General features: G+C 39.9%; 1 protein-coding gene across 9 annotated transcripts in view; it reads left to right on the top strand.

The window, feature by feature from the left end:
* XRCC4 (X-ray repair cross complementing 4) overlaps positions 1-17,207 on the top strand; it is a 162,014-nt gene that overhangs the window by 106,254 nt on the left and 38,553 nt on the right. The window contains exon 10 of one of the 9 annotated variants that reach the window (XM_064403608.1): positions 3,771-3,834. The exons of the other annotated variants lie outside the window; for them this stretch is intronic. Coding sequence (XP_064259678.1) covers positions 3,771-3,819 — 49 coding nt within the window. The 3' untranslated portion in view covers positions 3,820-3,834. Of the gene's footprint in view, positions 1-3,770; positions 3,835-17,207 lie in introns of those variants that run through there. 9 annotated transcript variants of the gene reach the window in all.

Here is a 17,207-nt window from a genome sequence, read left to right as displayed (position 1 = left end):
AAATATTTGCATTGCTGCCTTGGGTTAGTGGAAGCAGAATGATACAAAAAACAATGCACAAAACATGCTGATGACAGGCAGACAATGCTTGTGGTGCAGCTGTGAGGAAGTACTGAGTTCTCAAACATGGATTGTCTTTGAAATTTGTGCTTGCTGGTAATCCACTGTAATTCCCATTAAACAAGCATTGTGAGCAGCCTGTTGTTTTTAGAGGAGTTAAATGAGGGTCTTAATGAATTAAAAATGTACCACATTTATCTGTGGAGGAAAAGCTTTCATCTTCACTCCCTCAGGTCCCAGTGTCCTCTTGGGGGGAGAATGGTCACCTGCTGAATTGACCAGAACAAAGTGCTGAAAATTGCTTAACAGGAGAAGCAATTTTTCACTAATCTGTTTCAGGCTTGCCAGAGGTGATTTCTCAGTCTGAGCTGTGGCTGCTGGAGCTCAGAGGGATGGCAAGCACAAATGGGCAGGTGGAATTATTCAGCACAAAACCTGCTTGCCCTCCTGGCAGGGAGGTTCTGGAGGGCAAAAGTGCTGTTCAGGCTTGTGTCTCCCCTTGGCTGTCAGTGGAAGGAAGATGTGTAATCACCCATGACTGGCAAATGAAAAAAAAAACAAAAAAAACCTCTTCCTTCACCTTCCGAACAAACTGTCGGAATAGGAAGTTTGAATTTCAGCAGAGTGAATATAATGAGGTCAGGGCAGCTGCAGAGCACTAATCATTCTTCAGAAAAAGGCCACTCTGTGCTCTCAGTGTGAAACATTTCCCGTCCTCAGACATGCATTTTATCCCCTTTTTGTCTGGCTTTTGCAAGTGGACGGCTTAGTCACCCTGGTATTAACAGTTCTTGTATTCTAGGCCTTGCTATAAGCTTGATTACATAGGCAAATTTTTGCAAAATAAGCTATTTGTTTAATCAGTGAATTTAAAGGGCAATGGTATTGCACAAGTTCCTGAATTACACTCTGACTCCACAATTATCCCTTTTTATGCTCCAGCTCCAGAGGAGGCAAACCCAGACCCTGTGGATGCTCCCTTAGCACAGGAATCTCCATCTGAGGAATTGTTCTCCTGTTGCTCTTCCTGTGTGTTTCAAAAATAGAAAAGTCCTGACTGTGTCAAGATGTTAGAAAAATGTTATTTTATCCAGTACATGTCCTGCTCTATTAGCTTTCCAATACTGTTAATTTCTAGGGGGTAGTTCAGCCTGATCAGCTTGGAGAAAAATTGCCTCTGGAGCAGAGAAACTTGATCATTCTTCTTGTTGGGAGCCAAAGTAATCCGATTTCAACTTTGCTTTATTTCAGGGGATGGGTAACATTAGCAAATTCATCTGTTTTGTGCGTAAACTGTGAGCATGTTTGGCATTCAGCTGATTCTGTATTTTTTAGTATTTCTGCAGCTTAGCCCACAGGACTGCAGCAGCAGCTGAAAGTGAGTAACGTTACAGGGCAGGATTTGTGGTGCTGCTCAGCCCGTGCGCAGCACAGCTGGAAAATAATGCGAGAAGTATTGAAATTATTGTGGAAAACATGGAGAGCTCCTATGGGAACTGCAAGCTGCTGAAGCACAAGGAGCTGTGCCATGTGAGGCTGTCAGAGAGAGGTTTTTGGGGGCAATATAGTCCTTGGAGGGGCTAGCCTTGACAGTTTATCAATGGCATAAAGCGTGACAAACTGGGAAAAGCAAACAGAGCGACAGAGCTACCTTTGTCAGGACAGGTTTGGGAAACAATGGCTCATGTTGTTGCTGCTTCCTGAGTGATCCTGCCCTATCCCTGCCAGCCAAGAGCTTTTAGTGTGCCTGATTACCCCTCTCTCATCTCACTGCCCCTCTCTCAGGTGGGGCATGAAATAACAGGGTCCCACCCGGAGCCCAGGCTGCTGCGCTGAAAGCTTTTCCATAAATTGCCCATTTTCTGTGTTTGTCTCACAGATGTGCCAGAATTCTGGTCAGGACCAGTAAAGCAGGAGGTTCACCAGCCCCTTAAGACTGGGTTTTTAATGGTGTTTTATTCCTGTGGATGCAGGGAGATGTTTTCTGGGATAGCTGAATGTGCCTTGGCTCGCGAGTTCCCGGGGGGACGATTTGCTGTGCTCACTCAGCCTGTAAGGAAAGAAGTAAACCTGTAACATCTGCAGAGTCGTAAACATCTTGAATAAAAAAAAAATAAATTGTGTTGCTAAGTATCAGGAGTGAAGGTTTTCTTCGCTCCTGTAGGCCTCATCTCACACAGAAATTACTATAAAGCCTTACATGCCCTGAGAAATGTGCCTGTGGTCATTTTCAGCCTCTGCACACACATTCTGTAATGGTATCCATTATTACAAATACTCTGTTCTCAATATAGAAAAGTCCTTAAAAAGGCAGAATAGAGCAAATTCAGACAGGGGGAAAAAAAGTCAGCATTCATTACATATCATTTACAGATCATCTGGAACATCTTTGCTCTCTCCGGTAGGAGTTAAGAAATTTTCTTCCAAAATAATTTTGCTGTTGTAAGAATTCTTTCAGGCCATAAAAACCTTGAAAAGCTGCTTGTTCCTATTCTGCCTGCAGGCAAATTACAAAACTTGCTGCTCTGAAGAGAAAGAGGACCTGACACTTTTATACTTTCATGGCTTTGGTAATGGATTGTGCGTGGGGGATGCAGGGAGGATAAAAGGAAGAGGTGCATTTCTATATTTTCTTGTTGAGTTGAAGAGCTTGAAGGCAAAAATCTAACACTCTGTGGGTCTGCAGGGCAGTAAGAAAATTAAATTTTTCTTTATATTATTCATTATTGCAAGCTGCAAGAGAGCCACTGGAACTGTGGCAAAATCAAAATGCACAAAAAAAGCTTGTGCCAAAATGCTCTGCTAGGAGAGCAGGGAGTGCAAAAACTCAAAACCTGTAATCTTTGTCTTCTCTGTGGAAAGGTGCTTTGTTTTAGCTCTTTTTTTTTTTTTTTTTTTTTTTTTTTTTAAATATGTTGGCTTGAATGTTACCAGCTACTTATAATTAGAAATTCATATTTGCAAAATGCAGTAAATTGAGTATAACCAGGAACTGCAGCTTTGGAGGGAGGACCAACCAAGCAGCAACAACCACAAAATCGAGGTGGGTGATGCTCCAGAGCCCTGCTCCTGTTTCCTGGCAGTGCAAGTGGAGGCTGGGAGCTGCCTGCTGCTCCTTTGCTTCCCTAAAGTGCAGCAGTGAGCTGTAAAACCGATCCAATGAAAGCCCTTAAGGTCTAGTGGGCAATCACCAAAACAAAAGGTACAGTTTTCTTTCAGCCCAACCAGCACAACGTTTCTTTGATTAGGCAGCTGAACGTCCGAGTAAATAAAGGAAGAAGATCATCACTTGCTCTTACTTTGGGAGCAATTAATAGTCCTTTGATAACAGACTATTTCCTTTTTTCCGGCTTTTGCATTGCCCTTCCTTTCCTTCTGCTGGTTAAGCACTCTCAATAGAGTTTCGTCTAAAATTGTGGGCAGTAGAAGTCCTGATGGTTTTTATCTTTTCCAGGTGATTAATTTTGTTTAGGTTGGTTGGGTTCTTTTTCCTTTTGGCATTGTTGGGGTTTTTTTGGAGTTGTTATTTTTTAGTGTATGTGGGACACAAAGGTTACCTTTCTAAAACAAAAAAATGACAGGTTTTCTCACAGTATTTTTTTACTTTTCTCCCTGACTAACACAATTAGGCTGAAGTGTCTTTTATATCTGTATTCAGTAATTTTGTTTTGTTCCATTAAGCATTTATTTTTATTTCTTTTGATTGTTAGAAAGTTCCTGTGTATCTCAGTTGATTCAGGAAAAAGCAGGGGTGGGTGAAGGAAGAGAAAATTCCAACTGAATACATTTCTGGAATCAAGAATCATTCTGGAGACTACATGGTTTTTCTCTCCAATTGAATGGTAATTTTTTTGTTAAAATTGTGCTTAATATCATACATTAAAGAATATCATCATTGCAAACACCATAAAATTAGATAAATTGTTGTTCTCCTTATTGCTGGTGATGATGCTACTTTAGCAACAAAATTGATAGTTAGCAACCATGCATAATTGAATTTGTAAGTTTCACTCCGCAGCTGTGCATTTGTTTCCAGTCTTCCTGTCCCATTTAAATACCCATTCCAGGACTCTTTTTTTCCTTGAAAACACGGGAATTTTTTTTCAATGTTTCAAATAACTCTAGAACTGACACGGTTGTCCTTAATCCATTTGCACACATCTTAAATTGACTTGTGTGATTTAGCCCTGGCATAAAGGCTATTTTCCTCTCATGGTAATGGGTGTAGACTTACAAGCTTTTAATTTATTTAATTGTTTCATTGTTTTCCTAACCTTTTTTGGTTTTTTTTTAAGGGAGATAGCTCTGAATCTGTAATTTCATCAGGATATATTTATAATCTATGAAGTCTTTCTGTTATGTGTTATTATTAAGAGGGAACCATGCAGCAGCCATACACTAAATCCCTCTCAGGTTTGTGTCTGTGTTGGAACAACGTCAGAAGTGGCAGCTTGTTACTAGTGAGAGGGAAACGCAAGTAAACAAGGCTCTTCAGAGGCAAATTAAACTGTGCTCCTGCCAAAATCCTGAAATTATGCACAGCAGAGCAGCCCATGGGCTGCAAAGGGGCATTTGGTAACCGTGCCTCCTTTTTGCTGTCTTTTTCCCGTGAATATGTGAATTTCTGGCCATTCTCTCAGTGAGCTGTGCTCCAGGGGTGCAGTGTGGCTCCCCCACCACCCTCCTGCAGTTCTTACCTTGCCTGAAGACATGAAGTCACAGAAGCAGGCTGATTCTTCAAATCAGCAAATGCCCATGCTGCAGTGACAAGGCTTTTCACTCAAAGGTCTGGAATTGGCACCAGGACCCTGCTGGTGATGCTGAATTTAGCACAAAGTGTGGGGTTTTAGGTCTGGTGTAGCCAGACCAGGCAGACAGGTGATCCAGATGTGGCTCAAGGCCTGTGCTCAGATTTGGAAGTGTTTTTGTGTGCAGGGGCCAAGCAGTCTTGTGAACAGTTTCATTTAATGCAAGAACATCGACATTGCTCCTCCTCCTTTGCTCATTCATATATATATATTTTTTTTTTCTGTTTCTTTGGCTTTCTGTCTTTCTGGCGAAGAGTTTTTAGTGTTCCACGGGTTTTATTGCCATGGGATGACTAATGCTGGGGCAGTGCTGGGACCAGATCACCCACTTTGAGGGTAAAACAGAAGGTGCCTCTCAATTCCCCCCGCGCCGGCGTGGCGGGGCTTTGAGTCACCCTGACTCATCCTTCACCCCCTCAGAAAGCCCAGACCTACAGCACAGGAGAGGCAGAACTCCTCATTTGTCTCTTGTTTCGTTTTCTTATTTGTTTTACTTCTTCATTACTTATCAGGCCTAGAATTACTGGTCCCATAGAAATAATAATTATAAGCAGATTTGTTTCTTCCCACAACCCTTGCTGCTGCTGCCGCCCTTACCTTGTGCCAGGGATTTAAAACAAAATTCACCACTGAATCCTTCTGTTTGGAGGGATAGTTTTCTGTTTGGACTCCCACCCTGTCTCCTTCTTTCACTATGACAGAACACAAGCTGATAGCCTTTATGAACTCCTAGAACCCTTTCCATGCAGCTTGCATTTCTTTTTTCCTTTTTTTTTTTCTTCTTTTTTTCTCTTTTTTAGCGTGTGTATGTGTGTGTTGGTTTTGCTGTTTCCTGGATTAAACCTCAGCCAGCAGCTTTTAACCAAAGCCCTGCTTCCCAAACGCCATAATTCACCAGCTCATTGCAGTGACACTGATTTTGTCCTGTGTTTTTAATATTCCTTCTGTGAAACAAGGCTCAATTCTTGTCTCTGTTCCTGACAGGTAACATCTGATACCTTTAGGGAATGAAATGGTTCCCTTAATCAAGTGGAAGGAACATTTTTTTAACCGCTGCCACAAAAACTGGGTCTTTAAAAGGATTGAATGCTTCAGGGAAATGCTGGAGCTGAAGGCATATATTTGAATGCCTGATGATATTGAGTTACTGCTGGATGTTATAAATAGCATTTGTTTCAGTGTCCCAAGGTGTTACCCCAGCAGCAGTTTTGGTGAGGAAAATTACTGTTTCTTTTAAACACTGAGTACTTATGAAATTACTCACAAACATCAGTGTTGAGAATTAATTAATTGCAAAGTTTTAAAACTCAAAACTCTGGCAGAGACCTGGGGGTGCTGCCTAAATCATATTTCTGAATTTAGGCAAACTTAGGTTTTTGCTGTTACTGTTGTGTTTTGATACTTTCCAGGAAAGACACAACCTGTGAAGACAAGCACTATTCTTGTGTTCCCAAATTTTGTGAAATAAATGCAGCACCCTGAGAAAAACCTATCTTAGCAGACATACACTGGGAGGACTGAGGTTTCATGGTGGTATAAATGACATCACCATAAAATCTCCCTATTAATATTATATTATTCTTATATGGGTTCTTTTCTCTCAATTCTCTGGGTTGTTCCCCAGTTCCACATCCAAAAGTTAAGAACGTGCTTTCCTAGTCCATAAAAAGGTTAAATTACACCCAAAATTTTGGTTTGGTTTCTTGTTTACTTATCATGAAATCAGTAGGACTTAGTCCAATGTAAGACCTAAAAAGAAAAAAAAAGCAATAACACTTATACTGATCTGGTGGATCTGTTAGAGGGTGGGCTTTCTGCACAATCACTGTGTAATTAACAATTAATAAGGCTGTCTATAATATTTAAATTACAGCATGTAATTTATGTATAATCAGCATGGTGGATCTCTAAATGTAGCTTGTTTTTGTGAAAGTTTGGTTCTTGCTTAGCCTTTTCTATTTCATTTTTCAGCAGGCAAGAAATTTCCCTCTCCTATTCTTCTGGGAAGGGACTGTTCACAGCTCCAGCCCTTCCACTTGTCAGGTGTAATATCAACATCAGGGAATGTATTCCCATCAATTTTAGGAGCCTTATCAGCAGCTTGTAGTTCTGCTTTTGTCATCATTGATATCTGTTTTTTCTCATAGATTTTACTAGTGGAAAAGTCTGAAAAAGTAGGTCACTCCTTATTTTCACAATAAAAACTTTTTCATGAGTTTTAAAGTAGCTTTGCACTTTTCTAGCAATGCCTTGACATGTAAAGTGTAAAGGATTAGTGTAACAGTGGTGGTTCATGCCAGTGTTTTGTATTTCTGTGCTGAAAGATGAGAAGAATGGAGTGCCAACAAAGGTGAAATGAAGGTGTTAACAATATTCCTGTCAGTCTGCAAAGGTAATTGGATTTTCAGAGTTGCCATGTTGGTAACACAGGACATTTTGACTTAAATATATTTTTAAAAAGTCTGTTTTATTTCTATGCCCACACTGATTCTGATACTTCAGCTTATGTTCATGAGTGGAGCTGACAAGTGTATTAATTTGTATCAACTATGCCCTACCCTGAATCTTAAAATTATTATTTTTTTATAATTGACTAATGAGGCAAGCAGGTAACACGACTTCTAGGCCATTTTAATTTATTTTTTAACACCTCCAGTACAACTACAGCAAATGGAGACCCTTATGGCAGGGCCTTGGACTGAATAACCTGAACAAAACTCCATTCCAACAGAAACCTTTCCACAATTCTGTGATAAGTTATTCACAATATTACACACCTGGTAGCCAGTTCAGTAACTTTCACCAACAGAACAAATACAGGCATTAATGCCCTCTCTTTTTCTGCTGGACTGTTTTATTTCTTGGATCATCACCCTGCAAAACATTACTAAAATTGTATTTTTTCAATTTGTGTGTTCAATACCTGTGATATAATTTAGCTTCTTAGTGATAACTTTCCATCAGTGAGGCAGCTCAGGTGCACACTGAATTTTGGGGCAGTGCCCCAGATTTCTGCAGATTATCCCCATCTTTGAAACAAAGGGAAAATGAAACTTAAATTTCAAGTGAGCAGTATGGTCAGTGACTGTGACAACAGAAATTTCTCTGGTTTCTTGTGTGAGTGGAAATACAATTAATCAGGTGCCATTATGTATTATAAGGAGTAATTACCTTGTAACCTCCATTGTCTCAGGGTAATGCCATTTACTGTCTGCAGATGTTTTTGAGCATCATTGTCATCCCTCTGAGACCAAAATGTGTATTTAAGTGTGAACAAAGCCCATATCCAATATAAAAATGCTATTTAAGGAGAAATTGCCAGTGGTGTTGGGGTTGGTTGGTTTTGGGTTTTTTTTTCTCTTTAATTTCAATTACCATTGTGCTTTTAATTTACATTTTTGTAGCATGGAAATATTCAGCCATGCTTTGTAGGGTCATTAAGCTTGTATTTAGTAGGAGCACCTCTGGGATTGGGATGAGTGACAGCTCATAAAATTCAGAGTCACTGGAGACCTCTGTGTATGATTGACATGAAAAGCATTGAATTGGTTGATTTTTAAGAGTGTTTTTAGAGGCTCAAGGCATGAGGCTATGCATTTTTAAACTGGGTTCTCTGATACACTGTGTGAAACACTCTTATTTTCATTTTGCCTTACATCAGAATTGTCTGCAGCCCTTAAAATAACTAATGCAAAGGATAAAAGGGGTGTAGACTGCACATATTTCCAGGGGGAGGGCAAGGGATAAAAAAGAAGGGAAAGAAACTCCCTTGTGGAAGGTCCTTTTTTTAAAATTTATTCTGAAGTGGGTAATTGTTTCTTTACCAGAATGCTGCACCTTCTGTGCTTTTCTGGGTTGTTTTTGCTGGGAATGCAGGTGGGTGTGACACCTGAGGGGCCTCTGTCCCCTCAGCAGTGGCACAGCTTTGGGGAGAAAGAGGTGTTGATCCCTTGGGATTTTAGCTTTTATATTGTTCATACATTTTTAATCCTGCAGTTCTTTAGTGCATAACTCCAAACTCCACATTCAGTGTCAGCTGCTGCTGTCCCATTTTGTCCCAGGCCTCTCCAGGCCTGGCAATCAAGGAGGCCTCACTGCCCCAGGGGCCAGAAATGCAAACAAAAGTGAACTGGGGGGAAAAACTTGGGGTAAATGACTTCATTAGCTGAACCTGTTATTGGAAATTAACCCCCAACATGCAAATGGACCAAATTTACAAAAGTGTGAAAATGCATGACCTGTTGTCCATTTTTGGGTGTAGGCCCTGCATGGGCTTTGCCTGCCCAAAATGTACCTGAAGGCCCTTCAATAAATATATTCACTTTTTATTCCCTTAATCTTGGCTGCCTCTGAGCCACCGTGCCCAAACCTTCCTCCTCTACCACTTCCTGCGGGACTTTGGGGTGATTCTTCCTTTTTTCCCCTTAAAATATGTTCCCAGCCTGCTGTTGGTGTCCTGACTATCGCAGTGAGTGTCGTGGAAGATGTGCTGCTAAAATAATTTCCATGCTGAAAAGTCATGGCCAGCTGCTTAAAAACATCAGTTCTCATAAACAAACCCCTGTTTTATGGAGTTTGTCATCCACTGAAATGTCAACAGCAGCAATTGTCATTAGAGACCGTAATGACAGAGACCTGAAAATGTGGTTTTGAGTTTTTTTACTGTCATGGTGCTGTTTTGGTTAGTCTGGGTTTATTGCAGATGATAAATGCTTGAAAATAAATCCCATGTATTTTCTCACCTAGCCATCTGAAATTTGAGCTGCAGGACACTGCAAAGCTGGCTGTTCATGAAGCCTCTGCCTTAAAATGGTGTGACAACATCCCCCTTTATTCATATGTGTCTTCAGAAATGTAGTGTTTATTCTAAATACTGATATGATAGCAGCTGAATAAGTAACAGATCTGTATTACAGAACGTGTCAGCAGTGGAATTAGTGGGAAAACAACAACATTTATTTATGTTTGACTCCTCAGAGCTGAGATTTGTGAAGGAAGCTGGTGCAGTTTGAGGCAACACTGAATTTGCCTCTTTTGGTTGGTGAAATCCACTGCCACTGGTGGTCAGGACAGTACAACCCCAACATTAAATATCAGACTCTTTTTGTATTCACTGTGCAGCACCCTCTGAACACCCTGTCTACATTCCTGAGCCAGCACTGGATCCTCCTTTTCTGATCTCCTCAGGCTTCACTGGAGCTTCCTGGGGCAGTGCTACATCTGGAATTAGCATTTGAAAAACTTGAACTGGGGTGCATGGAGAGAGGTGCAGACCACAGCACAGGAAAGAGAAGGATGAGGGAAGTCACGCTGCCCCTTTTGAAACTCTGTTTTTTCATTTTAAGTCACCTCACATCTTGAAAAGTTAGGTGGTTGTATAAGGGATGAATTTCATTATGTACAGGAAAGGCTATTTTGGATTTTGATGGGTTTTTTGCTTCATGTAATACAGAAAATTATGCCTTTTGGAATTTGAAATGGTTTATGATCTGTCCTGCCAAGTTATTTTACAGAAAGATACCATCTTAACTCAGTGTAGATATCTCAATTATTCATGTTCTGGACTTAAAAAATCCACCAAATTTTACCTTAATATTAATGCTACTTTCCCAGTAGCTGTAAGAAAATTATAAAATATGTTCCTACAGGTTTTGTGCTTATCATAAAACAAAATACAAGAAAATACATTATTCCTTTATGCTGGAAACTCACAGTTATATGTAGTCGCTGTTGAGTAAAAGTGCTGTAATAAATTTGTGAGGGAAAAAGGAGAATTGAGGTGGGAATAACAACTTCTGTGGCTACCACATATTCATCCTTTATTTTGGTGAAGTCTTGACTTCCTGCCCACAGAAGTGTTGCACCTAAATCGGGTTTATTTGATATGAAAATCAAACAAGTGGAAGAGCCAGAGGTGGGAGAAAAATTAAAGTTTCATTTACATGTCCATGGCAAAGTATTTATAACAAAAGAGATATTCACCCCCAAACAGACATCCCATCAATCTTTCTGTATTCCATGCAGTTTCCCATTTTCACATCCCATATCACTGCAATCCTTTGGGGAAAATTCAGCTTACTGTGGCACCCCAGTAAACTCCAGCTCCATAAAAACCCTTTCAATTCAAGGCACTCATCTTTCAAACGTGTTCCATGTAATTTCAGGTATTGCCAAAGGAAAAAAAAAGTGAATTAGACCTGCCTGAATGTGTGCTAAGAATGGTTATGTGGCAAAAATTGTTTGAGTTTTTTCTTTGTTTGGTTTGGCTTGGTTTTTTTCCTAGTTTGTTTTGCGTTTTTATCACTTAGCTAACAAAAAGGAGCTGTTGAAGAGAAGTTTGCAGGTTACATCCTGCACCAAAAGCAATTTTGCTGTGAAATTCTGAAATCACTGTCAAGCCCAAAGACAAGCAAACAATTTTGCACAGGTTTTACTGCATTAGTACAATCCAGCTGATACACAAACATGGAAATCTATTTGCTCTTCAAACTACAGCATCAAAAATAGCAATTTTCAAGACTCTCACCAATTGCCAGACATGATTATACTCCTGCATCTATTATTTCAATTTGTCTGTAGAGGGAAAAAGGGAAATTGGAAGTAAGTTGTAAATAATATTGCTCAAATCAGTGGTATAAGTCTTTTGGTTGCAGTGCAGGGAACTACATATAAATGTCTCAGCTTTTTGCAGTTTATGCTGAATATTCCTGCTGCTCTCCTGTTGCTTTCAGGGTTAGCATGGATAAACATTGCTATGTGCACTGTGATAGGCCTAAATCAGGTAAAATAATGTTCTATATCATCTGATTACACCAGCACAAAAGTTGTTTTTCCCCCCAGCACTGTGCACCCAGTTCATTTCAAACTAGAAGGACACCAGTGACTTTAAATAAATAATAAATCCATTACTTCATTCAGGATGAAATTAAGATGTTAGTGCTTCCTATTTGCATGAAAATTACTCAGCCATGCAGGCCACACCATTAATGAGATACAAGACTGTGACGAATGGTGCCACTGGAATTTATTGCGCTTCCCTTTGTCCAAACTCTCTGATTTTATCCTCATTCTTGTTCTGCAGTGGCTGTGCCTGGAGCAGGGTCAGAGACAACCTTCTCCCACCTGTTCATGGTTCAAATCTCAGCCCACGAATGAACTGTCATTTATCATTTATTTTATTTATTATTCTCATAATTTATTATTTATTGTATGAGCTATAATTTGTCATTTATCAAAACCTTTGCTGTTTGTGAGCTCCTTCATGAGTGCAGGAAATAAAGGGATTTCCTCCTCATCGCTTTTCTGCACTAGCTTGTGGTTTTCACATCATCTGAGGAAGATGCTGACACAACCACATCTGGTATCAACCGTGTGGGGACAAAAAGGGACAAAATCCATCAAGCAAAAATGTATGGAAATGTCCTACTTGGATTCTTTTTTTCCAGATGATGATTACATGTTATCTTTGCTCCTGTGTAATCTGATTTTGGAGGGACAAATGCAAGTTTTAAAATAGTCAATGGATGAGGCTGATCCACAGTCTCGCCATCAGTTTCTTTTATTTGATTTTAAAACCACATTTTTACATTTTAAAAATTGTTTACAATTTGCATTTTAACATTTTACATTAAAAAAAAATAATTCTGTAGCACTGGCTGTCAGATCCTCAGAGGTTCTTCTCTCTTACCCTGGCCAGTGTTTAGCTGGGAAGGATCCCCTGGACTGGTACAAATAAAGGAAAACTGCCCCAGGTCCAGTCTCCCATGCTGAAGTTTCTCTGAGCAGTTCTTTGTGACCCAGGAGGCAGAAATCACATGGGTTACAAGCACAGCCCAGTAGAAATGAGGTTTTTTTAATGACTTGTGTGGACTTTCTTTGCAGAGATGGCTGGATGAGATGGTTGGATTACTTCTGGAGCTGCCCTAGGAGAGATCAATATGTGAGCACTGTTCCCACAACGACTGCAAGGAAAATTCTTGTAATTAATAATAAAAAAAAATTGATTTTTGTGGTGGTGGTGGTGGTTTCAAACCACAGCTCTCAGGCAACCCTGTAGGGATAAAGCGCTGCAGTGTTTGGTGAGAAAGTCCAGTATTGATTCAGTTTGATAAAATATTTTTCTTTATCTTTTGAGAAGCCTTGCTACATGGATGGTATGAATGAAAGTTTGGTATTTCCAACACGTTGAGGGTCCCAACAGACACAGTTCTTTTTTGTTGCAGAAACTTTATTCTCCCTCTGTCTCCTTTGGTGTTGGACAATGTATGTGAACAGAGAACTGCACACAGAGGCAGAGAAGTATAATTCTGTGTTTTTCTGAGGCTCAGGCTGCTGAATAGGTATCATTGTATCCGTGTCTCTTGAGGGGGGAAAAAAACCCACTGCAAAAACTTCTTGTAGATTTTTATTTTATTTTTTTTCTGGTGTGCAGCCTCCTTCTGACAGCTGCAGAGAGAAATGTCTTGTGGCCTTTTCATCCCCTCCTCTGGCTCCGTGCTTTTCCCATCAGCTGCCCCATAAATATTTTGCTGTACCTGGCACGGGGGATGCTCCTCAGAATGAGACACAGAACTCGAGGCAGCTGGAGGCTGAGCACCAAATCCTCCTGCTGAATTTAGGGGCTCCACTGTGTCCCTCCTGTGCTCAGGTTTCAGCTGTGTGCTCACTGATTCGTGACCAGTTCATATTCAGTGCCAGAGTTCATTCTCTGCTGTCAACAGTTTGTATTTATCCCTGCTGCACACCACGGGTTCCCTTCCTGTCTGTTCCCCTCCTCCCAGACCATCCTGCAGCTCTCTCTCTGTCTCATTGTGCACCAGGTATCACTAACAGGATAAATAAAACTCTTCAGGTTTCCAGTTTTGGCTTAGGTTTTATGGGAGACTTCTCCTTCCACAAGGACAGGTGAAATTCTCTGTGCTAAATTAAGGTTGGGTTGAATAGCCATAAAGAAAAATCTCACTTCTTGCTAAATTCATGCTGATAGACATCTCCTTCATAAGGAGGGAAGAAATCCATGTGTATTCCATGTTCACGTTGGCTCCTTTGCCACTTGAAATGTTTATTTGGGATATTTCACAATTAAATTGAAATAGGTTGCTCTTGTTGTAGGTAGGTGGGGGAGGTGGTGATACAGGAAATAGAATTTCCCATTAAAAAACAAAAACAAACAAACAACCAACCACAAAAAACACACAAAAAACCCCACCACCGCCAACAACAACAACCAAAAAAAACCAACAACAAAAAAAACCCAAAACCATTAAAAAAAAAAGAAAAAAAAAAAGAAAAAAAAACACCAAAAAACCCAAGAAAAAACCCAAACAAAACCAAAACAAAAAACCAGAAAGACCTCCTGTAAAACATGTAAAGAGATGCTGGAATGTGTGTTCTGGAATTACCTGACTTACTGTATTTGGGGTTTGAAACCAGAACCAAATTAGCCAAAAAGACACCGAACTCCACTGGTGTTTTTAAACTGTATAATCTGAGTTATGGAGAGGGATGAAAAAAATCTCCTTTGAGTGTGACAGCAAAGATTAGCATGAAAATCACAGACCTGTTTTTATTATCACATTGCAGGGTAATATTGGTTTCATTTTAGGAATATTTAGCCCTGTACTTTGGTTCTTGCAGGGAACATTGTTACAGTTTGGGAGGGTGGTTTTTTTTTGTTTTTTGGGGTTTTTTTAAGAAAAAGCATAACTTGGTTATGGGTGGATGTTTAAGTGTTATACAATATGGCTTTAAACTTTTCCTGCAATTAAAGCCTAATCCAAAACACTGAGGCACATTATTAATTTTATGCTTAACTGGAGCATTTTTTTCAACAGACCTATTCATCTACTTAAAACTAAGCACATGCTTAAGTGCATTGTTGAAATGGGGCCAGAGTTGTTATGCTGTAGCAAAAGAGAGAAAAAAGGAAGAATAACCCAACAAACCACCAAAAAAAAAAAGAATTATACCTAACAGATAATATTTGTATTCCTGGGATTAAAATGTTCATCTGCAGAAAAGGAAGAGCTCCAGTTAAAAAAATGGCTCTGGGTCCTGAGGAAGGAGCACAGACCTCTTCCAGCCCCACACCCCATCTCCCCACAGACCATGATTTTCTTAAGAGAAAACTAAAAACTAAAATTTCCCCTTAAACCTTCTCACAGGCAATTTTATTTATTTTTTTGCGTATTAAGTTCGGCCGTGTGGGTTGAAATTGCTGATTTTAAGGTTTTTTTGTTGCTGCTGTGGACAGGTAGGGACACCAGCAGCAGCAAGAGCACCATGGTGGTAAATTATTACTGGCATTCCTCGCTAGTTTGGGTTGGAAAGGACCTTAAAGCTCATCCCATTCCACATTTCCACTGCCCCAGGTTGCTCCAAGCCCTGTCCAGCCTGGCCTTGGTGGTGGCAGATGCTGAATAAAATATTGATCACCAATGTTTGTAGGAGCTGAGTGCAGCCCTGAGCAGAGTCTGGCTCAGGAGGAGCAGGATTCCTGAGTGGAAACCTGCAGGAAATACAGAAAATCAAACCTTTTATTGAAATAAAAGGACAGTCTGGGGAAGGAGGGCCATCCCTAAGCGAACAGATGTTGCATTTTTTACTTTTCCTTCTGTTCCCTTCCCTTTTTGTCCCTGAATTGAGCAGAACACCCACACTGGTCCCCTGCACTGCTGTAGGGGTCCCCCAGCTTTAAAGTTAAGTAGGTGTTAAAGTGGTTTGCAACATCAGGGAGCCTGGGCAAGAAGAGGAAGAGGCTATTGTGTTGTAAACAGTGTAGTTGCCATGGAAACTGGTGATTCACAGAAAAATGGAGCGAGGAGAGGGAAGAAAATGGAATTATTATTTTTCTTTCTTTCTTTCTTTAGTATTTAAATAATATCTGTGATTACTGACCATGCTTCCTGTATTTGTTTAGGTAACGTGGTGGACAAATATAATTGTTTTGGAAGTGCCAGGAGTCCCTGTGTGTTGTTGCATGCCTTGTCTGTGAGGCAAGGATGCTTATACTGAACAATTATCTACTGAAAACAGTTGACCTCATGCTCGTGTATCCTGAGCTATTCTGCAGATTGCCATGGTTCTCATACAGAGCAATGTATGTTGTCTAATGATTTGTTAACTTTTCACTTCTTGGCCCACGTTTGGCTGTAAAAACCACAGTCCTGCTAATTACAAAGAATCCATGTCTGTGTTTTCTTTACTTGGCCGTGTAGGGGAGAAAAAAAATCAAATGTTAGGGAGAGGAGTTAGGGTTTTTCTTTTTTTTTTTTTTTTCATATAAAATGTTAAGTGACCTGTGGCAATTTCCAAAGTATTTTAGTGTGTTCTCTGATGTTTAAATTAAACTTTACATCATTTGTTATAGTGACACCTGCTGCCCTTGTAATGGTTAAGTGTATGTGAGTACACAGAACCCACTTTTCAAAAAAATTTATAACTCCACTGTAAAGATTTTATTCTGTGCTGAAACTTGGCACACAGGCTTTTTGACTAGGAACAAATTATTCTTTTAAAAAATGTGTTGGGGAGAAGAAGTTGGTTATTCATAAGAGCTTACTGTGCAGTAAAAGCAAGCTGATTTTACTGACACATTTATCTGTTTGTGCCTCTGTAACTTGGAATATGAGGTTGAAATAGTGCATTTGTCCAGTTTTTCTGTCTTTAAATCTCAGTTGAGGCTACTGCTTAGGTCCCTGGTGAAAATAGACCTGGATTTTTTTCCTTAGTTTTCTTCTTAATATTTCTCTCTGTCACAGACAATTTGATTAAAGATTGCTCAGCAAGGAGCCCAGATGGTTTTCAGCCAGGGAAGAGGCATTCCTGGATGAAATCCTGGAAAATTCCTTTAGGGCTGTCCCAGTTTCTAGGTCTTTCAAACCTGCTGCTTGTGGAAACAGCACAGGTGATGTTCTTTCATGTTAAGGCTGTTTTTGTTGTTTGTTTGTTGTTTTTTTTAATATGTATTTTCCCCAGTAGTGAAACACCTGGGAAGGTAATCACTGCTGATAGGTAAATTTGTTTTATGTGGCATTTTCACCTTTCTACAAAAGGCTGTGAGCTTTCCAGCCTGTTTTCTGGAGTCACCTCCAGCACATCTTTGGCAAAAATCCCTTGCACACCAAGGGATTGTGTTGTCTTTCTGGTTGTGTTTTACTAGGAATAGCAATATGAATAAAACCTGCTTTTTTGTTTGGGTAATCATGTGAATATAGGAAACATTTTTTTTTTTCCAAAGCAGCACTGTATTAGTTTATCTACATGGTGCCAGGAAACAAAACCTGAAGCAAACACATGCAGGCATTGTATCAGTGTGTAGAAAATGAAGCAAATTGAATT

Source organism: Passer domesticus, chromosome Z, assembly GCF_036417665.1.
Source record: "Passer domesticus isolate bPasDom1 chromosome Z, bPasDom1.hap1, whole genome shotgun sequence".
Classification (NCBI taxonomy): Eukaryota; Metazoa; Chordata; class Aves; order Passeriformes; family Passeridae; genus Passer; species Passer domesticus.
Note: the sequence above shows the minus strand (reverse complement) of the source record. Positions and strands in the feature narration are given on the sequence as shown.